Below are 23,962 nucleotides of genomic sequence, written 5' to 3' on the forward strand. Positions count from 1 at the left end.
CAAACCAGGACCAAATCATGGTTTGAGTTTCTGTTTTGTTAACTAACCACATGCTGAACAAACCATGGTTCCCTGACACTGGCTAATCCAGAAGTGAAAACTTTCAAATAAGGAAGAAGACAATCAGATTGAGCCTGAGGTTTCAATAGGATTGTTCTCACAATGACAAACTATAACTTGTCGTTAACATCCGAAATAGCATTTTACTTTGTAATTCAGGAAGTGGTTGGAAAGTTCGTTTTTTAAAAGGAACTAGTTTTTTTTATAATCCTCTATCAAAAGGAACCATTCTGAACTAGTTCAGTTCAAGTTCATCCAAATTAACATTATAGTTCATAAAACAATCATTTTTAACAAAAAGAAATCAGCACTCAGAATATTACAAGTTGCTGTGCAGATCTATGGGGTCTAAAAATAAATCAGGGGCCACACAGATGTAATAAGATGTCTGACTGGATGTCAGCAGCTTCCCCCACAATGATATTCCATACTAGAAAAATGTTTACCCTGTTTAAAGGTGCAAAGTAGCATGCACATGATCAAGCAGCACTCAAGGTTTTTATGGAAATTGTGCCACAATTTCTTTGATACCCCCCCCCCCCAAATACAGCCTTTACATTATTGTGAGCCCCGGCTATTAGTCCTCAAAACTGGCCAAAAGAAGTTTATTCTACCATGTATTGTTTATCAATGCCTTAAATTTTTGAGCGCCTAACTAAACTCATTTGTTCTGTTTAATTGGCACCATCCTTTTGGTGTGCAGTCTGTTGTTACAGAATTGTGATATTTCAGCTAAGTTAGACATAAGAAAGGTTGTTACATCTCATCCACCTTCCTTGGAAACTCCTCTAGATAGAAGAGGAATGCTGACTTAAATGGCTGCAATAATTTTGGAGTGATGAAAATGACTGTTGCAGATGACTCAGACAAAAAGCAAAGCCAATTCTATTAACCAGCAATGGTGTACCACCCACAGACACTTAAGAAGGCACCTTCTGTCTCTCCCCAACCCCCCAATAATCACTTCCCATCTTAATTACTGAGGGCTCTGAAATGCATTTTCCTTGCCAACTAACAATGTAGCCATTTTTGAGCAGGAAGTTCCCCAAGGCAAGTCACTTGGACTGCTTAAATTAGGCTGTAAAACTGTCTACATGAAACAGTTTTCTTATTCTTATATAATAAAATGATTTAAAAATATAAATTACAGAACATTAATTAGTTTTAGTAAGCCAACATTTTCACATGGCTACTAAGTATAACCAAAGCTTGCCTACTCTGTATATCAGCGAGTTTTAAGGAACTATACACAGAATTTTAGATATCTTCATTGGGTTAGAATCCAGGGGTCAGCAAACTTTTTCAGTAGGGGTCCAATCCGCTGTCCCTCAGACCATGTGGGAGGCCAGACTATATTTTGAAAAAAGTAAAGAAAAAAGAACGAATTCCTATGCCCAATAAATAACCCAGAGTTGCATTTTAAATAAAAGGACACATTCTACGCATGTAAAAACATGCTGACTCCTGTACCGTCCATGGACCAGATTTAGAAGGCAATTGGGCCGGATCCGGCCCCGGGGCCTTAGTTTGCTTAGCCATAGGTTAGATCCATACTTACCTGCAGAGGAAGTCCACTCTGGACTCAGCTATACAGCTGCAAATAAAATGCTTTCCATGTGTTGCAAAGTGCAATATACAATTGTGACACTAGATAGCAACTGTGAGCTATAGCAAATTCAATGCATTTTTCAAAACGATTTTTTAAAAAAGCATTTTCACAACATTTTTAACATGTGTAGATTCCACCTTTAAGAGGGAGAATGAGAAGAAAGAAATTTTCCATTATTCCTTTTCCCATCTGCAACCCCTTACGCCCTTGAGAATATGATCTCAGGGATAGTTGAGGCTGCAAGCGAAATCAGTAAAAATGTTTTGCTTCAGTGGGTGCCTCTAAAGTCATGGCTTCCCCCAAAGAATCCCAGGGAATGTAGTCTGTTTGTCACAGAGCTGCAATCTCCAGCACCCATCATAATGTATTGTGTGGATATGACCTTCCATCCATCACATTCTGGATCAATGAAAGGCAAATCCTTCATGACACATTTGTGTCAAAGCAAGTTGTCTTCTCCATTGCCCTGCCTTTCCCCCCAAGGCATCACTAGTTACAAGTGACTGCTATTATGGCTGAAACTATGAGTCTATATGTAACCAGGTTTGTACCAGCACAAGCCATGGGAAGTTAAGTTCAGAAACCAGCAGTGGAGGTTATTCTGATCTCTTTCAGACTCTGATATCTAGAATCCCTTGACTGAAGTGGCATGGGGCATCATCAAGCCTGTGTTTTATGACTTCACGGAAAGTTAATTGTGAAGAGTTGCGGGGGGGAGGGGGCAGATCAGATATGTAGGATTTCAGATCACCGTAGAGAGTTGGCACAGCAATTTCAATAGGCCAGAGGGCAAGATTCTCAAGCTAGTTCAAGGCCCTGCTCCTGATTTAAAAACAAACTCAAGTGTACATCAAGAACATTTGATGTGGTCACTTAATAAGAGACCATGAGATGGATGCAGAGTTCTTGCGAACAGAAGCCACCTTTAAAAAGTGCAGAGGTGATTTTTGTTGATCCCTCTTTTCATCTGCAGTTTTTCCAGAGGGCTAGTAGTTTGCCCAGAGCAGTGTGGGAAGTGGTGCTTGCTGCAAGGGGAATCCATGGAAATGGACTCCTCTCCCTTTTGCCTTTGATTAATTTTAGTTCTGTGAACACAAAAAGCCCTTCTGTGCATAGATGAGACAATCTGGTTCCAACCCTATGGAATAATAAAATCCTGATAAATAATCAAAGGTAATCCTTTATTGCCTTCTCTAAATGTTGTCCCTGGAGAGAGGGGTGGATCTACTATGAAACTACTGAAGCTTAATATTCAAGGCCCCTAATCTCAGAGGAGCCCAGAAGCAACCTTAGTCCACATTGCTTAACATTTTGGGTTTAGTAGACCCAATTTGAGTCACACAACTCAAATTGATTTTTTGTTGTATGTCCCAAAGTTTGAGAGTCAGTAACACAGATGTTGCAAACAACCCCATTGAAGAAGGTAACAGTGGTTACCCAGACCTCATTACTGGTTGTGAAGGGACCCCCTTGACATTTTAAGCCTCAGGGCCACAAAAAGGTAGGTCTGCCACTGCATGGAGATAGTAAATTTAGCCTTAAATTGCATAGCCAAGCTCAGTTCTGATGAGGCATCCCAGCACCCCTCATTTCTCTGTGGTCAACAGGATCTAATCATCCAAATAAACATAAACAGAGGCAAGAACGAGAACTGAGGAAAGCACATTACATGCTTTGAGAAATCAGGGGAAAGCATACTAGATGCATGCTTGGTGTTACATTTCTATTCCAGCCATGCTTGGAAATTAGTAGTTCCAGGAATGCCATTCCAGGGACTAGAGATAAAGACCAATTATCAGAAATTGTAAGGGAGTAGTGCATTTCAACTGGGGAGAGTTGTAACTTGGTGATATTACCCATGCAAAGCTAAAGGGTAAAGGGGACGCCTGACCATTAGGTCCAGTCGTGATCGACTCTGGGGTTGAGGCGCTCATCTCGCTTTATTGGCCAAGGGAGCTGGCGTACAGCTTCCGGGTCATGTGGCCAGCATGACTAAGCCGCTTCTGGCGAACCAGAGTAGTGCACGGAAACACCGTTTACCTTACCACTGGAGTGGTACCTATTTATCTACTTGCACTTGGACATGCTTTTGAACTGCTAGGTTGGCAGGAGCAAGGACCAAGCAATGGGAGCTCACTCTGTCGCGGGGATTCGAACAGCCGACCTTCTGATCGGCAAGCCCTAGGCTCTGTGGTTTACACCACAGCGCCACCCACATATCTCTGAATCACCTTTTACCAACCTGGTGCCCTCCAGGTGTTTTGTACTACATCTTCCATCAACCCCAGCCAGCACTGGAGGCGGCTGATCAGAGGAGTACTACTAAACATCTGGAGGGCACCAGGTTGGGAAAAGCTGCTCTGGATAAAAACATCTATCTATTTTAAGTGGCATATACATCTTTCTAAAGTATAGCACTGTCCCCAAGGCTAATTTCTACTTAAATGGGAAGCGGTGCTCAAGTAGCTACCATGGGTGTAGCCAAGCTGCCCCCCCCCAAAAAAAGCAAGTAAAGCAATACAAAATACTTAACTGAGGTTGTGTATTGTGTTTTTAATATTTGGTTGGGAGCCACCCAGAGTGGCTGGGGAAACACAGCCAGATGGGCTGGGTATAAATAATAAATTATTATTGTTATTGTTACACTCCTCCCCCCAACATAAAGCCTGCTCCTCCAGCATAAATCCTGGCTATGCCCATGTCTCAGGTACAAATCCAGAACCTCTTCAGAGGGGTTGCCTCACCCCATTCCGAAGTAATTCATGAGGGCCACCTTAAGATGGAGGAGGAATGTAATAATAACAATAACAATAACAATAATAATTTATTATTTATACCCGGCCCATCTGGCTGGGTTTCCCCAGCCACTCTGGGCGGCTCCCAACCAAATATTAAAAACACAATACAGCATTAAACATTTCCCAAAACCTGGGGTCTAAAATAACCCCCTTGCCCCCGAGCGAACTAGAGGGCAAGCTGCCTTGGGGGGTGGGCGGAGGCGTGGTGCGCAGAGGTAGAGCAGGGAAGATGCGCGGCCGGGCGAGGGGCGCCTCCGCTCTCGTCGGCGAGGCCGGGGGGCGCGCGCGGGGGGGGGGAAGGGCTTCAGCAGGTGTGCGCCCGCGGCGGCGGCAAATCAGCGGCTGCTGCAGCTGCGCCGCCTCAGCGTCGTCGCTCCCGCTCGGCTGCAGCCAGCGAGCGCCGCTCTTTCCTCTTGGCCTCCTCCTCCTCCCCTCCCCTCCCTGCTCCTCCTCCTCCTCCTCTCTTCCATCTTTCACGGCGAAGCAGCAGAAGCCCAACCCTACTCGGCCGAGCAACCATGGCGCGCGGGAGGTAAGCAAGCCCTTCGCCTCCCCGGCGCCCCTCACACGGCAAGGGGGCGGGGACAAGGAGGGAAGGGAGGGAAGGAGGGTGCGCGCGAGACGGTGTGTGCCACCCCCACCCCCTTGGAAAGAAAAGTTGTTGGCGGGAGCGAGCCTTGTGTTCCTGGGTGGCCACTGGGATGCTGGAGAGGTGGGGGCACTTCCGGGTTCACACCTATATTAGATGATTTATCATAGGACTTCTCCTGTCAGCCCTCCAACGCCCTGAAGTCAGGCGTGGAGTCCCGCTTGGTCTTTAAAGACTCGTGTGTGTGTGTGTGTATGTATGTGTAAAGACCAAGCAGAGAGAATATATATGAACCATATATAAATAATAATTACACCCATCCACACCAGGGCCGGATTTAGGTTTGATGAGGCCCTAAGCTGCTGAAGGTAATGGGGCCCTTTATATGTCCAGCTGTCCTTTGTCAACAACAAATTGTCGCTGTTTTTTGTGTATTGAATATATGGTAATTTATGGACCTGATAGGTATCTAAAACCATTTGCGCATAACAAATAGGAGCCTACACAACACAAAACACTTGCTGTATGTAGTTTTCATTTTATTTTTTATCTTATATTTTGGAAATGTACATCCAGGTTTTTTTCCCTTTTAAATTTTTTTTGGGGGGGGCCAAGAGAGTGAGGCCCTAAGCTATAGCTTGTTTAGCTTATACGTAAAGCCAGCACTGTTTACACGCACAGACACACACACACACACACACACACACACACACACACACACACACACACACACATTATATATATGTGTGGTCTGCAACCACGAAACCAAAGCCTGTATTGCCAACGTGCATCTGAATGCTTTAACTCGCTTGCGCCAAGGTTCTCTTCTTTCTCTTTGGAAGCCAGGTAATGGTGCCGCAAGTGAACGCCAGGGGGCGCCGCGTCTTCTCATCCTCTCTTTCTCTTCTCCCCCCCCCCCCCCAACCTCCAACCCCGCCGTCCCTTTGCCTCGCCACTCCCCTCTCCCCCTTGTTGCAAGTAGATCTTCTTTGTATCTCCAAAAAGCCACCAAGGAAATAATATGAGCGGGGTAGGAGGGGGGTGGGATGCTAAGGGAAGAACCGCAGCCCAGCCCTTCGGAGGAGAGAGCCTAACGCTGCGAAGGTGGTGGGGATGCAAGCGGAGGAAGAGAAGCGAGATGGGCAGCAGCTTATATTGTTTTGCTAAGCACCGCAGGGCGTGAGCCTTTTAAAAACTGACTGCAAGAGCAGAGAGGATGGGACTGGCCTTTGCATCGACTTTGTGCCCAAAGAGTCTTGTTGGTTTTGGTTCTTTTTTTAGAAAAAAAAGCAAAACAAATGCACCTTCGTAACTAGCCTACCCTTTGTGGCTTTTATAGGGGAAGTGAGGGTGAAAGGCAGGTCGATGCTTGATCATTTGTGTAAATCGGGGTCCTCACTAGGATTGTAAAATGTAAGTAATAGGCCGCCATTTTGAACTGTTTCATGCAGTAGAAAATGAAATCCTTGGTCTTACGTTGTTTCTTTGTTGCTTCCCCCCCCTAATTCTTTCCTTCCTCTCCCCCCCCCCGCGCCTGCCCCCATTGCTCCCAGTGTTGCTATTTCTTCTTCTTCTTCTTCTTCTTCTTCTTCTTCTTCTTCTTCTGTTAAGTTGTTGCAGTACTATGTAGCAATGATTCTAAACTCCTTGTGAAACTGGATGTATTGATGGCATGTAATGAAAGGGAAAATAAAGAACCTAAAATTATATAAGCTCTGTTGCCTGCTTTTCTCATCCTGAAAAAAGGAATCTAGTTAAATTGGTCTGGTGGGCATAAACGGGAGTGCTTTGTACTAGGGGTAGGGTGTGCTGGATTTCTGTATTCCTCTAGTCAGGAAAAGGTTTGCTTTCCCATTTGGAAACAAAAGGTAACTTAATATATCCCACAATACATTTGAAGTATTTAAGTAGGCTGTCTTCTGTCTCAGTAGTCAGGCTCCTGAGAGACTCTAATTAAAAGTTCCCTGGCCATTAAAGTCCTGTAAAGGTAAGTTCTAGTAAACCTGAAAAACAACAAAATCAAGTCAAAACTGAATTTGAACTACCTTCTTAAGGTGTTTTAGCTAATATGTTTCAAGACACTTGCAGCAGCAATAATATATATTTATCTAGATTATTAAAAAATATAAGCTGAATGATTGATGGTGTATAGTAGAGTTTTACATATGCTTTACTCTTTTCTTTTGAAAACTAGATACAGCCTAATATACCGTACATATCCTTTTATCAAAACATCTTCCCCTTTCAGAAGAGCTATATTGCCCATTAAAAATAAGCCTAAAAGGGGTATTATCAAAATTAGGAGCACCTTAAATTTGCATTGTCTAAATAGTCTTCAGGAACAGTTCTGCTTAATTTCAGAAATGTCAATCAAACAAATTAATTTTAACCAAGCAAAGCCATTGGCCACTGAGAATAAGCTACTGATAAAATGTCAAGCACTACAGTACATAGAAATCAGGTGGTTGGGCCATTCTATTATTATTTAATGAAGCAGGGACACCTGACACTATTTGGGAAATGACTCATTTTTAGTTATATTGAATCTGGAGCCAATGTTAGTTAAATACATTGTCTCTACAAGAGTAGCCATATTGACCAAAAATGTACATTAAAAACGCTGTTGTGATCTTATATTTTTGGCTCTCATAATTTGCTGTGAAAGAACTGTCTTAATAGAAAGGCTTTTTATATTTTGCTGCTTAAGATTACCCCCTTGCAGCCATACTACAAGGTGTGAAAACCAAATCTGCAGAAATGAGCATCTTAACATGCTTGCGAAGTGCATATTAAAAAAGGATTTTTTTTAATGAACTAAAAGGCTGGAATAAAAATGCGATGTATTAAAATAAAAAAGGCTTGTGTCAGGATTAAAATCCGTCACTATTGCTACTGACAGAATGAAGTGCTCCCATGTAAACAGTATCCTCAGAGCACATCTCTTGAGTGGAAAAATGAGGTATAAAGAGCTAAGCATTGCGCATAATTCTTTGGTTTAGTTTTAAATTGTATGGTTTAGGAAAATGTGGCAAAGTCATCATTTTGCCTGATCGCTTTGATACATACCAGAGGATCTCACTGTATACAGTATTTGTTACTAGATGGCAGTTTCTGGAGCCATTTTAAAGATTTTAAAGCTGTCCTAGTACGCAATTGCTCCCAATGAATTAAGCAGAAACATCATTACAGTTTCCCCAATATATTTATTGTTGGACTTCAATGTTAGTTCACCAAATTTATATAGCTAGTTATGGTTTGCAAAAATATTGGAGGATATGCATTTACACAATAGCCCCTCCTGTGACATGACGCTGTATGATGTCGCTGACCGGAGTGCTGAAGCAAGACAGCCATCTTGATCATTATGAAATCCAATTGCAAACATCCTCAAGTTCTGAAATGATAGCATTATTAGAGTAAGTCACTGTATCTTTCATTTTATTCCCTTATTATATATTTAACAAATTGTATAAGGGTGGTTTTGCAAAAAGCAGGTATGTCTGCCTGGTGTATTGTGCTTTATACTTGGGTGTTGAATACTGTGACCCTTCTATATTGATAATAACTTATCATAAGAACGGCACCTTAGAATTGTTTTAATCTAGCAAACTAAAGCCCTATGGTGGCAATAGATTTTAGGGAGGGTAGATAGCCTTTCAAACTCTCAAAACTTAGTCTATTATGAAAGCTTACATTGCAGGTCTGAGCCTTAACAAACCCGTTGGGCAGTGGCGTAGCGTGGGGGGTGCCAGGGGTGCCGGCGGCACCGGGCGCAACATTTTGGGGGGCGCGTTTGGCCAGCCCCCCTCGAGGAAGTGGGAACCTCTCCAAGGCGCAGCGCGCCGTTGGTGGAGGAAAAGAGCCGCGCAGCAGCAGCAGCAGCAGCAGCAAAGCCGGGAGGAGGAGGAGGTTTTTTGCTCCTAGAAAGGAAGGGAAAATGCCTGTGCGTGTTACAGAGCGAATGCACTCATGCTTGCTTTACAGCCAGGAGGAGGGGGTGGAGCTGAGGAGGAGGGAGGGAAGGAGAGCCATGCCAGCAAAGCGGGCAGCAGCCGCTTACACGCGAGGAGGGACAGACGGGAGCCATAGCGAGCCGGAAAAAGCGCTGCGTAGCCAGCAACAGCTGCTGCAGCCTCAGCTAGCAAAGGTCCGTGCGCTCTCTAAACGGAGCAATGAGGCTGCAGAGGGACGGCAGGGCACAGGAGGGCTCTGAGCCACGAGCGCAGTGAAAACCAGTAAAAAAGTTTTTTAAAAGGCTGCTGGGGACAGGAGGGCACGGGATGAGGGAGAGGGGGAAATTACGATTCTCCCAGCGTCTCAGCTGATCCGCTGAGCAGGACTTGGGCCATTAGCTGTGTAAAGCAGCAAAGAGGGAGAGAAGGAGCAAAGCGGGAGAGGAAAGGAGCTGCTTACACTGCTGTAAGTGGCTGCTGTCCGGTTGGCTCCTTTAAAGCAACAGTGCTCTTTCCCTCCCCCCTCCCCCCTCAGCTCTCCGAAAAGCTCCTTCTCCACCCACCCCATGCGAGCTCCTTTTCCCCTTAGACCCCCCTCCTGCATTATTAGCCACATCCTTCTCCACCCACCCCACGCGTGTTCCTTGTCCCCTTAGCAGTGGCGTAGCGTGGGGGGTGCAGGGGGGGGGCGGCTGTACTGGGCGCAACATCTGGGGGTTAGGGTTAGGGGGCGCAAATCCACGGGTTAGGGGGCGCAAATTACTTGCCTTGCCCCGGGTGCTGACAACCCACGCTACGCCACTGCCGTTGGGTGAGGTCTACATAAAAGTTTCAGCAGAATTACGTGTATTATTATTATTAGCTTAAATATTGTGAAGCAGAGCGTAATGTATTTTGGTGGAGAAGCTCTTAGAGAAACAAGCAGAATAAATGAATAAATGGGGTATTTCATTTTTTCCATGAAAAACACTCCATGCAGTTCACTACAGTTTGTGTTCTCTTTCCATTTTAAAATATTAATATTTAACACATGACTGCTTGAAATCATGTTTCTAAAAATAGAATGAATTGATATTCAGGGTCCTCAAATTAAAGGCCAAAGGTGACAAACCAAGACAAAGGTCACACAGCTCATTTCCAAGCAATCAGATTTAACTTTGCCTCATGCTAGAACAAAAACTTAACTATACAGAAAAGAAATGTATCATGTCAGCCTTAAATGAGAAATGCAGGTTGTTTTACAGGTTTTGAAGTAATAGCATTTACAACTCAAGGCTAAGTGTAATGAACTTGTTCATATCTTACATAGCAGCGTGTGAGCTTTAGTATTGCTATTTTAATGGGAAATTACCTCTAAGTAGATACAATCTCTAAATGTTAATGCAACCATGTCTTTACTGATTTCATCATTACAGCACATGTCTTGTCACAGTTTAAACAAGCTGAACTAAGATCTTAAACTTTTAGTACACTAGTACTTAAAAAAGGTTTTGTTTAATGAATTTAACATTGTTATGTTTTACCCCTAATTGGTAGCTTCAGGATTAAAATAGGTCCTTGTCCACAAAAGCTTGGGCCTCAATCAATCTGTTAGTCTTTGAGTGCCACAGACTTTGTGAGCCTGCTAAAACACTGGTACACCTCTCAAATTTGCTGTTTTCCTTCAGTTAAATAAAAGACTCCCATTATTACTGAATATTACAATAAGCCATCCACTGCGACTTGAATTACTTTCTAAACTTAGTCTCTCATTGCTCACCTTTTATTGTCAGATTCTAAATACAGTATCATTAAACAAATTAGAAATCTGTACAGAATAATGGGAGTATGTGTTTTGTAAAACACACCAACCACCTATCACTAAACTGGGGCAGGGGGCAGGATGTGTTTTTATTTATAATAGTTTGCATTAAAAAGAATTTTTAAATATGAACTTCAGTTGTTTGCAAGATCTGCATTAAACTTATGCTATGTGAATGTAAGTTACTAATTTTTCTTTTCAGTGGCTTCATTTTTGTTCATGACAACTGAAAATGTGTAAATTTAATGGAGACATCTTAATCCTGCATTTATACAATATTACCTAACCTTATTAAAATGTTGCCACTTGGTTAATGAATATACATAAAAATCAGCATGTTTTTGTTGAGTTTTTTCTTTGTTTCCATTAATACCTGGAACAGTCATCAAGTGCTAGGATAACTTTTTAAAAAAATTAGCTTGATGTTTAACTTCTCAAATAAATGTGTTAACAATATTTGTGGCAGGCCACATAGACAAAGGTTCACAAGAGTACAAAAATATACAGTTATCAAGATAATAATAGGCTCATTTTCTAAACATGGGTAATAATATTTGAATATACTGTAATTACAAGATAAGCCAGGTCTTATAATTATCATGCCTAGCTGATTAGACAAGAAATCAATATTATTCTTCATATGTTGGGGTTTACTGCACATGCATACCAAGTCAATTTAAATATGACCATTTACTACTATTAAAATACCAGAAGCAACTCTTCTTAAATGTGTCTTCTCTTGAGACTATGCCATGGGCTTAAATAAAATTGGTTCAGTTCTTGTAAAATCAGATGGAAACTTAATGCAGTTATGTATTTGATTGACTAATTGTTAAATGTTAATTTAAAGGCTGTTTAGAAAATCATTAAAAAGTGGAAGGCCCTTGATTTCTTTTCATTAAGGTATCCAATAAATTTAGGTGTATGTTTTGAATAGACATTGGAAAAGAGATAAAGAGAGGGGTAAGTTGTTGCTCATTGAGTTCTACTTTAAAATAGCAATCTGTGTTTGTGACTATGCAGCTACACTAATATAACTGAATCCAGTTTTGGCCTCTCATTAAGTAAATTGGAATGGAGCGCTATAAATGGACTAAACTATGTAATGCTAACAAATGTTGATTTGATAAATAAATTAAGTCACCCTTTTGGCTCTGGTGGTATAAATAGTCTCATTGATGCTAGTGCATATATTCCTGAGATATGGATCTCTCAATATCAATAAAACAGATTGTATTTGACTGCATATATATTGAAATTAATGAACTTTATAAATGGATTGGTTCTCTTAACTATGCTAATTTCAAACTGTAGTTTCACTTGGCTTAATCTAACTGAATAATTTTAATACCTTAACAAGAAAGAGAGGTGACAAAAAATCAAACTCAAGATTTAACACACACACACACACACACAAAAAAAAAAAACCCCTGAAATCTTACCCTGATTAAATTTGGTAAAGTAAATCCCATGGATTCTGATCTGAACAAAGGTTACAGTACAATCCAGTTTAAATGAAGTACGTTTAAATTCTATTATAATTGAAAAGGGAATATTTAAGCATTAGCATAACTATCTCTGTTGTTGAAAGCACATGTTTGCCTTAATCATAAACTGGCCTACGATGATTTCTCAATGTTTAGTGAAAAAATAAGCAAAAAATTGATATATTTTTCACCTATTTTGTCAGTTTTGAATAGACTTTAATTTCTTTTCATAGGACTGTAATATAATTAAAGGGTAAAATAATCCCATAACTTCTTTTTTAGTTATCTGATTTGTGGAAAGCTGCTTTAAAATGCAGTTGGTAAAATGCATATTTGCTTAGTTACGCAGAACATTAATGCTTTAGTTCTATACAGTACATACTTCCTTATGAGTAACTTTCATTTAATTTAGTGGGGCATATGTTTGAGTCAACATATATAGGATTGTAGTGCATATAATAAAACCAGGTCCTTAAACCTATAATGTTGCTTCTATTACTATCGTTCATTAGAAGACAGTTTTCTTTTTCTTTTCTTTTTTTAAAAATGCTTTAGAAAACAAACGTAACAAATAGTTTCAGGTTTGGGGTGGCTTTACTGCATGCTATTCTAAACATTTTACAACTGAAGTTTATTTTCCATTTTAATCTAAAGACCTAAACAAATATTTTCATGTAGTTCAAATTCCTCTTAGCAGAATTTATTCAAGCACTAAAATTCATTTTCAATGAAATGTATTTTTAAAAGGGAACCTTCCAGCTTTCATTTTAGCCTTTACAAGAAGAATTACATTCATACAAATAATAGAAATAATAAGTGTTCATGTACATTTTAGATAGCTTAACTGAAGAATTTCCATCTAGGAGTAGAAGTGGGGGGAAATGAGCAGCAAGACAAATACAATATAACATGACCATAACTAAAACAAGGTCTGAAACATGGACCGGGGTGTGTGTATTATGATGTATTTAAATAAATGCACATTCTTTCCTCACTTTTCATAACTGTTTTATTTGTCTCATTTTATTCTTACCCATCTCAATTTTTAAAATGTGAAAAATTAAACTTTTTCTTTAGCACATATTTTTAGGAAAATTAAAGAAGAATCGCTTTTAAGAACTCATATATAATATTACATTGTTCATGTTGTCTCATGTTAAATTAAATTTTAGGGCAGAGCATCTATTAAAAACCATAACTTTCTATTTTTCAATTGCCTTTGGTGGCAGAGGAAGAGTGCCTAATACAGGTGCTTAATATACAAGTTTCAAAAATATCAGATTAAAATGACATAAAAATGAAGTTTCAAATATGTATAATTGAAATGGCAAAGCATCTAAACATATGACACGATTTGATGTAACACTTTGCCATCTCTTGTCCAAGTGTCAGGGAAACATTTTGCTGAAAAAGCTCTGGGCTGTCTTGAAATTGACTGTGTCCCCAAACATACTTATTACTATACTACTTGACAGAATATAGCTTGGATTTTTCAGGAAAGCTGTGGATGTGCTTGTCTGAATAGGTTGCCTAGTTCTGCATTGCCCAATAATACAATGAAGATCTTTGTTCATTATCCTTTCTAGGTTATTAGTTTCTGTGAGAAACCAATTCTCACTAAACAGTTGGAGAAACAATATGAAATTGCAGTAGATCCATCCCATTGTGGTGCAGCACTTGCTGTGACCAAGGAATCTGCATTTGCCAACACACATCTCTTTTGTACCACCCCCACCTTATTGACTTGCTCTCTGAAACTCCTGTGCTAGTGCTGGGGATTATGCTAGCCTATTGATCTACATAATATCATGCAATACCAAAGCATACTGCTGCATGCAAAGGATAATGCAGGGGTGCAAGAGGGCAGATGGAATTTGCCTGGACCAGAAGCTTTGGGTGGAACTTGGTAAAATCATTACCTCAGGAATTGTACTTTCCCTCAGGTAAATTACACTGGGAGGGTTAGCTCACAATTAAAAGAAATCCAGCAGCCCCAAACTTCTGTAAGTATCCATTATTATTTAGCAAATTTTCTGTTTCTTGATGTTTTGATTCCCTTTTAATTATGGAAGAATGGACTTCCTACCTGCTACATGAAACCGAGGTATTTTTCATGAGAAATGGGAACTTGCATTGAATTTGTCAAGGTAAAAGCAAGTACTGTATGTTTGCCTTGTAAATGTTATATAGCGAAGAAGAATCAGTCCTTCTGGTTCTAAGAATAATAAAAATGGTGGCTTAAAGAAAATCACAAGGCACCAAAGAAATGTGCTGTACAGTGTCAATCTTGCAAGAGTAAGAGGGGGCAGGGAAATGCTCTCCACTCATGAGTAACTATTATATCACTGAAATATGCTCCAGTCCAAGATGGCTGTCGTCTGTTAAAGAAACAAAAGGTATTTTATTTGTATCATCTGAATTTTAAAGGTGTTCCAGTGTTGTAGTTTAAATTGTACAAAGAATCATTTATATGGTGCGGTACTTTATCTCAATATAGTATTGCAGTGTAATTTAATTATAAATGTATATATTTCAATAACTATATATGTTGCTATTCATAAAAACATCAGAGCAGTTTATAACAATTATGCATTAGAACATACAGTGAAAACAATATAAAATAATTAAAAATCAGAAAGCAGATAGCTGTAATGGAAAAAAATGTATTCTTAATTGACTTCATAAGCCTGGTGGATTAGAAAATTTTCAGCCTTAATAATTCAACAAGCTTATACAAAATTAAATCTTAATTACTACATTAATTCTTGTAGCTTGCAGTATTTTGCATGACTTATCTTTCAAATGTGGAGTGACTCTGGAATTTTGCTGGGAGTGGGGTGGGGAGGTGCTGATAAGAAAGCTGTAATAAAACAAAAGGAAGTGGTGAAGTGCTTTTGGCATGTGTTAAACTATCAATTGTAAGGGAGACACAGTTATTGGAGTAGTCATTACATAGCTAGCTTCTGGACAGTCCAGAAAACTCAGAAATGGATTGTTGGAATGTAACCTAATCTACATGCATAACCCAGGTAATAAATTCACCCTTTTTAGACACCCAACATGCAAGCACTAAACAGTTTAAAAACAATATGTGACACCTTCCATTTATCGAAGCAAAGTTTTTGCTTAACGTCTGTAGGAACAAGCTCTGAAGAAAAATGGCTGATAGGATTTTCATTTGTAACAGAGAAATGTGACATGCCTTTAAGTTACTACTAAGTAACTTGTTACTACTTGTTACTACTAAGGTTTATTTGCATTTGTCTGGGTTATTTTATATATGTTCATCATGACTGTGGCTAAACAATGACATTAATTTTATATTGCATATAACATGTGCTGCCTGAATGCTACATCCAGCAAGCCATAGACTTTGAGCTGCTTCTGCCATTATTAATTGAACAACGCATTGTGTTATCCAGTTACCATTAGGTATCTTGCTTGTGGAAGAGATCAGTTAAAGAACACTTTTCATAAAAATGTGGGTGTCTTTCTCCCCTCAGTACATTAGACTGATTAGAACACCACCTGGTTATCCCATCGTGGTTGTGATGAGCTAGGTAAATCGCAACCTGTTAAAAGTTTACAGGTCACTTCATAGAGTCAAGAACAGACATTTTATGGCCTTCTAATGAGCCATTAAACTGGAGAACAGATAATTAAATACAGTGCTCTGGTAGAATTAACATAGTAGTGACTGCAGCTCTCTGATTTCCAGGTGCCTCAGAAGACTATGAAATCATTCTGGGAAGCCTCTTCAAGTCCAGGTTAGTCCTCTTTATTCCTCTCACCACCCCATTTTGTGACTGTGCTAGTTTGCCCATGGGTGACTGGAATTGAGAACATCTTTCCTAAACTGATTGAGCCTAGTTTCCCTGAGGAAACACATCATTAAAATGTACCCTGATTTTTCCAAGGCTTGGCAGCCAGTTACCTAAATTAGGTGCCAGCTGAATCCAAATAAAAGTTAGTCATAATAGCCAGTAATTTCTGTAGCCTAGTTTAACTTACGCTTCTTTGTTTTACCAATAATTACTTCCCAGGAAGTATTTAAAGATGCACAGAACCACTCCCCCTTGGAAGAAGAAGAGGCAGAGCCAAACTTGAGAAGCCATCACAATCCCCTTCTCATCATCCTTTAAAACCCCACTGGTCAATAGGGTTAATCTCTTGTAGGTGTATTGAGGTTTTCAGCCTTACCCATAAGTCTAATGTAGTGTATGCTTATTGAAAAACTGGGATAGCTCTGTCAGTAGAGCATGAGAGTCTCAAGGTGGTGAGTTCAAGCTCCACATTGGACAAAAAGATTTCTGCGTTGCAGGGGGTTGGACTAGATGACCTTTGTGGTACCTTCCAGCTCCACAGTTCTATGATTATGTGATCTTCACGAGAATAATTTGTTGCCAGCCTAACATTAGTACTAATAAAATACAACATAAAAAGTGTCAATAGTGGCTTGCTGAGGGTGTCCTATTTCAGAAAACCTTTTATCTTATATAGAAGAATTACATGCAGATGATATACTCCTATTTCTGGCACAGCCTTTCAGATCCTGTTGTTGGGTTCAAAAGTGCCATCCAAACATCACAGACTTGTACATACTTACATGGGCATAGCCAGGATTTTTGTTGGGGGGGACGACGACAGGCCTTTTGTTAGGTAGGCAGAACCTCAGTTAGCTATGTATTTTTATTGATTTGTATTGGTTGGGGGGCAGCTGCCCCTTCCTGCCCCCATTGCCCATGCATGCTTATGCAGAAGTAAGTTGATGCCCAGTGGGACTTACACCCAAGGGTATGTTTGTAGAACTGCAGCCTAACAGGCTTCCCACCCCAATTTTATTCTGTATTCCCGCCCCCAGTGTTCTGCATACTCTCCCTTTAGGAATTCTGATGCAACATAGCCTGTTGAGATTGATATCAACCATAGACACGAACTCCACTCCAAGGAAGCTGGGGTGGGGGGTGTAGATTACCGTAGTTCCAAGAGTTTGCTTTATTCATTTGCTGGCCATGGGGCTGCTGGAGTTAATTCTGCTGCTGTCTTGCAGATTGTATTAGGCGCTTGCAAAATCAAGTAGATTAAGTTAAAACAAAACCTTAGAGGTTTTAACTGTATAGAGCCCACACCATCTTATTTCCAGAGAATCTCTGATCTACGCTTAGTAGCCCCGCTTTGGGCGGATTAATCGCAGACCAGGACGGGTTGGGGGACCACCCCTCCCAGCCAGTGCTAGCCTACCTTGCCCCTGATCCGCCTCTTGACTCGGCCTCTTTCCATCTCCAACCCCTGTTCCTAGTGCTTGCCAGCCGGAAGGCATCAACACGACTCCCCCCGCCCTTTTTTTAAGCTAGCTATCTTCCATGTCGCCGCAGGCCAAGTGGTGGTTCCTTTATTGCGTTCTTCCCGAAACTAGTTTACAGGGTCAAACTCATTCTCGCTCATCTGTTTTCTGAATTTATTGGCCCATAAAGCACGGAAGAATCTCCCGGCCGGCCGGCCAGCTAACTTTCTGGTCGACGGGTGGGTGGAACTCTGCGCGCGCTTACCTGGGAGCAAGCCTCCCTCCGCCAGAGTGGCGTTTATTTCCGAGTAGACAGTGCCCTGGCTTGCCCTGTGAATCCTGAACTTTCTGCAGCCGCCTCTTAGCGCCGATCACTCTTCCCAGTTACTCTTAGCGAAATTCATCTTCGATGCCTCGACGGTGAGCCTCCTAAAAGGACCTCCTGCAAGATGCCCCCGCTGCTCCCCTGCGTTGAAAAGGCAAAAGTAAAGGCTGCCGACGTACGCGGAGCCACCCTGGTGGAGCTCCGAGTAGTCAAAGCGCCCTAGCGCCGTCGTCTCCACTGCCCCGGACTTACCTATTGAAACAGGGTGACCGCATCGATCGCTTCGGCTTAGGAGGTGAAAGCTACGAATGCAGCTTGAACGTGTGAACAGGCTCCGCCGCACAACGCAGTGGGACAGGCGATGAATGCATTGTGGTGTTGCGGTTTGTTGCTTTCCCTCACCTGCTTGTCATCGCTGGATGAACACGAATGCTTTCTCCTCGCACGGCATTTTTCCAGCATCGCATTTCCCCGGCTCTCCCGACCTCTCTACCATGTGAACAGAGCAGTCTGGGGCATGTTCAATCCGAAGCAAATGCCACTGAGTTAAGGGGGCTTGCCAGCATACTGCCTTCCTTCCAGTGGCTCTTGAACGCCAACTCTCGTCAGCTCTAGCCGGTGTGACCAATGGTTACTGTCAAGGATGGTGGTAGTTCTAGAGAGGGTGACATCGTTGGTTCCTCCGCCCTCACACGTATGTGTAGTGTTGCAACTAAGATTATACATAAATTACTCAGGAGTAAGCGTCCTTCAGTTGTATGCCCATGCATAGGATTGATGCCGTGATGTAGCAATGCTGCTTTTTCCTTTTTTGTTCCTTAGCCCATAGCTAAGGAAGTAAACTTTGCGAATATTCATTTACTGATCTCTGAATGCATATCCCCATGTGCTCAGTTGTCGCCTTTGGCTGGAGCCACGCGGCTCCCTGAACTCTGATGTATTTGAAATATGACACTTCGCGGGGTTGGCGGGCAATAGGAGCCCCGAAACTGTCTCTCTTCCCCTCACTTTGGGCTTGGGGACTAAATTATATTTCGAAAGGTGCCACGTCAACCGGAGTAACCACAGCTCGTGAGGTTAAATTAGAAACGGTGGTGGTCGTGGTGGTGCTTATTAGTATGGCATCGATTTCTCGAGAATATCAGCCTGCAAACTCAGGCATGTTTACTTAGGATCCCATTATCTTACTCCTAAGTCAAGGTGATTAAAGTTTTCAGCGCAGCTTTGCTAAATAGACCAAAGGTTTTGTTAGATTTAAAGGCGCTGCAGAAGGACTCTTGGGTCTCGCTGTGAGGCAACGTGCCCACATCTCCGATAGCTTCCGAATCGAATGGTTCCTTGTTGCTTAACGGATTTACCCTAATATATACGCACATGTTTTGTGTGTGTTTGGTGGGAGTCGAGGGAAAGTAGAAATTGCGGAAAGGGGGTAACTGGTTTCCCCCCTTTGCTTTTCTTACGCTCCAGATAAGGAAGGTTGTCTTGTTGCCAAGCTAAAATATAAGGAAAAGGAGAATTCAACCAACATTCTTCAGGGTACTCGTTGCTTTGAAGTTTTTGCTTTGTCCGGCGTGGGGTGGCTGTGTCGCCACACTTCTCTCCTAGGGAATCGGAGCCGCGTACGAAAGCACGTGTCTTTCGCGCCTCTTGTGCATTTCCGCGGACTTTGCGCAGATGAAAGACCGGTTCCTAGTTTTCTGAACGTCTTTGGCAATATGAAGCTATCTTACTGTGCGTAACACAGTAAAGAAGCGGCTCTCGCAATGGGTGGTTCCAGGAATCGGATCATTTCAGAAACGTCGAGACTTTGTTGTTGTTGTTTGAGGGGTGGCAGTCAAATATAAACCAGGAAAGGAGGAGAATAGGACGCGCGCTCCCACACACCCAAAAAATTGAGCCGATGATGGCCATAATTCAGCAAAGGCTAATGAAGACTGGGGGTGGTTCCTATGCCTTCCTTCGCACGGCACATTAAGACTTAAATTTTGAGAGAGGGGGACTGGTAACTTCAGGAAACAACTGTGCGTAGGTCGAGGGCGCTTTTGCTTGCGCGTTTGGTGTGAGCGGGGTGGAGCGGAAGCCAATTTCGTGTGGCCTCTTTTCTTCTTCTTTTTGAAACTTGCCTTGGGCGTCAGCGTAACGTACAGGCACAAATTAGTCTTCCCTGTGGTATTTAAACTGCCCTCCTCTGTCAACTGTCATTGGAGGGAGAAGCCGTTTCCTCGTAGAGCTTCAGCCTCCCCCCGCCCCCTTGGAAAGTCCAAACTATGGACACGGACAAATTTATCTGTAATTAGAGGCGCATACAAAAGCGGACGAACAAGCGGGCGACGGAACTTGGTATCCCAAGGCTACTTTAGGAGAGATTCTACCAGGTGTTAAATATGGTGACAGTCGGACAGTGTAATTATTATTAATAATAATTTATTCAAAGGAAAATGTCTTTTAAAAATGCTGCAGAGGTTCAATGCGTTGTGAATATTCATCGACGTAGACCTGGATAATATATAGTGCGGTCTGGGGTGCAGAGAAAGAGAGCGGTTCATGCTTTCAGGTCACTAAAGGAGAGCGGTGAATGCGGAACAGCCAGCAGCAAAGGGAATTTAAGAGGGGAAACTGAAAATCGGTGTGTGCAAAACAAGAGTGCTTCTGAACATGTGCCGATTGCTTTCCATTAACCTAACTTGGATGGACACTTTCCTTGCAGTAATGTTTTCTGGAGGAGGGGTGGGAGAAGGAAGCCTTTTCCAGGGAAGGGTGGCTTTGCTGGGCGCCGGCAAGTCTCAGAGGTCAGCTATGGAACAGTTCCGGTTTGTAGGAAGCCTGCGGGCAAGAGAGAAGCGCCCTCTCCCCGAGATTCTGCCGCTCCGGGTCTGCTTTTAATAGAAACCAGGGGCAAAATAATAATAAATGATAAAAACCCGGGATGCTCGGTTTCATCCTCTCTCAGGACCGCTGCGACGGCATCGGGGGTTGGGGGCGCTTTAGTTACAGGCTTATCCCCGCTTTGCTTCGACCCCCCCTCCAAACCGGTTCATGCTGCGCCGCCACCCGAGGATGCAGCGAGATGCTGGCCCGAAAGACGGGCGTCGAAGTTTTCTCTCTTTGATCTGAGCACGTGCATTCCCAGGGAAGCCTCGCTTAGGAAGGACGGGGCGGGGGGGGTGGAGACTGGAAACGAAAGAAGGAACCCAGTGGACGCCGCTGGGCAACCCAACCCGATCCCTTGCAGACAGAGGCGCCCCTGCGCTTTGGAAAGCTCTTGTCCAGGGCAGGCGGGTCAGTCTGGTGGAAGTAACGTAAAAACATCCTGGGTTTCTACACACACACTCTTCCGAATTTTTGCTGGTTCTGCGCACTCTTTCTCCGCTTGATTTCTCTGCTCTCTCCCTTCCCCACCGCGTTTCGATTTAGGAAGTTTGCGAGAGTTCCCAGCTGGTTCCGGCTCTCTACCTTCCACGGAACTTAAAAGGCCGAGGTCCGTGGCAGGAAATGAATGAGCCGATAACATCTGACACCAGTGACCAGTCCGCTGACCCCCAGCCTTAATTCCGCTAAGACTGGAGGCCTCCAAATTTGGGCAAGCGCGCCTTTCGTCGAATAGCGCCGCCTCTGCTTTTCAGATACTGCTCCTTATGGTTTCCTACGTCTTACTGTTGCACACTTTGTAATTATTTCCTGAGTTAAAAGGGAAAGCTACTCTTCAGAAATTAGTCATCGTTGCTGAATCAGACGCTAAATGTCCACAGTTGAAACTTCTCTCTCTCTCTCTCTCTCTCTCTCTCTCTCTCTCAACATGTCTTGGAGTTTCATTTTGAGAGAATTCCTAGAGTTCCTGCATGTTTACTCTTAAGTAAGTTGCACTGTATTCAGTGGGACTTACTGTCCTGAAAGTGTGGTTAGGATTGCAGTTAAAGGCGCCACTCATTGCACAGGTTGTCATTACACACACACACAGAGAGAGAGAGAGAGAGAGAGAGAGAGAGGAGAGAGAGAGAGAGAATGCTGAGGAATATTTTGAACTGAGTTTGCAAAATATTACCCGACAATTACGTTTTTTCCTTACCATCCCCTAGCCAAAGGAAGCACACATTGCATTGGCTTCTGAGTCAGTGGAAGCCGGGCTGTTGCCGTTGTAGGCAGCAGAACTGCATAAAGCAAGAGTGTTGCTACATAACTTTATGGAAATCGTTTGACCTGTCTAAAGGTACTCTGAAACATAAGTATATTCATCACTTTCCTAAAGGCAAAAACCAGCCTTGTTTATTATGAGACATTCGTTCGTGGACTTGATGTCTCTAGGAAACCTCATGCTATAAATGTGCAAGTCTTTAGTGACGAAGATTCAGTGACACCAGACTCTGAGGGACGTGAAAGCCTGTCGTTCGAATTTCGACAAAACAGCATCCGGAAGAGAAGGCAGACAGATCCATTTGTCTTATCCCGCTGTTGCTAGAAGCGTGTAGGAAATAACTACAGTATTTGCTCCCCTCTGCCCCGCAAACAAACCATACTCCACCAGCGCGCATCTCCGCCCCGCCCATATCAAGCATATAGCACTTTACATAAAACAAAGATCTGACTGTCCCCCTTCCTGAAAATGGAGAATGCACCTATCTGTCCAATTACACGCGCAAGGCCGGGCTGCAGAGGCCATGGATTTCAATGAAGCGCGCAGACCGATTCTGTACCTGGAAAGGGCAAGCTCCGTGGATTCAGCGCAGTGCACCACTCCGGCGACGAAGGGCGAGGAGGAGGGGCCGGGGGAGGGGCGGCAGTCGAAGCCGACACCGCTGGGCGGAGGGAGGCCGGTCGAGCGCCACTCTTGAAATAACCAAGAGGAAATTTACAGCTGAAGACGGCGAAGGAATGTCCTGATCTCGGGCGCCTGCTCCACTGAAGCCCGCGACGCGTGCATTTCTTTCATTCAAGCAGAAAACCGCCCTCGTGGCACGAATGTTAAGAGGGGATCACCTCGGTGCCAAAAAATAAAATCGCGGAAAGAATGCCCCTGCCCCGCAAAACAACCAAAAACGGTAGAGGGAAGAGTAAATAGGCTCTTTTAGCCAGTCCGGAGGCCTTCTGTGTTTGTTCAGACTGCCTGTCGCCAGTTCTAAAACAACGGCGGGCAACTTTGCAAACGCATAAAAGCATATTCAGGGCAGATCAGCAAACTGGGCGGAAGGAGGGAGGGTGGGCAGAAGAGGAAGGAGAAAATCTATCTTGCAACCTGTCAAGCCGCAACCGTCCAAACTTTAGGCTGGTAGAGCACGAGAAAATTTTTGTTTTCTTACCTGAGTGGTGAGACCGGGGGCCTGAGAGCACTTTATTCGGGTAGAAACGCCGAGGAAATAAATTGCGGGGGGGGGGGGAGGCTCTAGATCCATGTGCTTAAAAATTGGGGACGACGACTCACAGTGGAGCGGGAGGGGGGGACTCTGGAACAACACTTCCATTAATTTTTCTGAAATATATCGATCAAGATATCAATTTTTACCACTTACTTGTTCCAAGTGGTGAAATGAGTATTAGAATGGAGACCGAGCGCGCGTAATTCCTGTTAATGGTGATTCGGTCTTTTATTTTGGAAAAGAGATAAATTTGGGACCGCACAGGGAAAGTGCTACGAGTAGTGTCACACGGGCTCCTTAACGCCAAGAAACAGGGGTGTGCGTCCAAGCGCCGCTCGCAGGGCCAACTTATTCTTCTTCCCTTTGTTTTCTCACTCCTCGCTCGCTCGTTTCCTCGGGATTTCCCCACCCACCCCCGCGCTTTGCTTCCTCATTTCTGGCAAATTCATCCTCCCCCCCCCTCCGTCTGCGCTTTTCTAGGGTCTCTCCCCCCCCCCCCAACCTCCTGGAGAACAATCGTTGCTGATGGAGGCTCTGCTCCCTGCACCGCTCGGCTTGCAAGCTGGCCTCTTATTTAGGAAGTCATTAATCACATCCCCTTCCCCCGGAACGCGATGGTCGAGGAACCTGCGCAGCGCAACCCCCGGGCGCCTCCCCGCCCCCTGATGGCCGCCCTTAAAGGCTTCGGAACGCGAAAGGCGAACG

At 43.2% G+C, this 23,962-nt stretch overlaps 1 protein-coding gene and 1 long non-coding RNA gene across 3 annotated transcripts in view; one reads left to right on the forward strand and one right to left on the reverse strand.

The window, feature by feature from the left end:
• Window positions 1–4,918: 4,918 nt before the first annotated feature.
• Window positions 4,919–23,962, forward strand: part of LIN28B (lin-28 homolog B) — a 91,696-nt gene continuing 72,652 nt past the window's right edge. Inside the window, exons 1-2 of one of the 2 annotated variants that reach the window (XM_083497718.1) lie at window positions 4,919–4,999; window positions 16,016–16,064. In XM_083497718.1, the coding sequence (XP_083353844.1) occupies window positions 16,031–16,064 (34 nt within the window). In that variant the 5' untranslated portion in view covers window positions 4,919–4,999; window positions 16,016–16,030. Of the gene's footprint in view, window positions 5,000–6,082; window positions 6,470–16,015; window positions 16,065–23,962 lie in introns of those variants that run through there. The other variant, XM_083497719.1, reaches the window with a different exon arrangement.
• Window positions 13,301–18,833, reverse strand: LOC310704386. Its single transcript, XR_014524755.1, has 2 exons — window positions 17,847–18,833; window positions 13,301–15,157 (listed from the first exon to the last, which is right to left on the reverse strand). It is a non-coding gene; the product is annotated as an uncharacterized lncRNA (long non-coding RNA).

This window comes from Podarcis liolepis (assembly GCF_965112155.1).
Source record: "Podarcis liolepis genome assembly, chromosome: 3".
NCBI classification, from domain to species: Eukaryota; Metazoa; Chordata; class Lepidosauria; order Squamata; family Lacertidae; genus Podarcis; species Podarcis liolepis.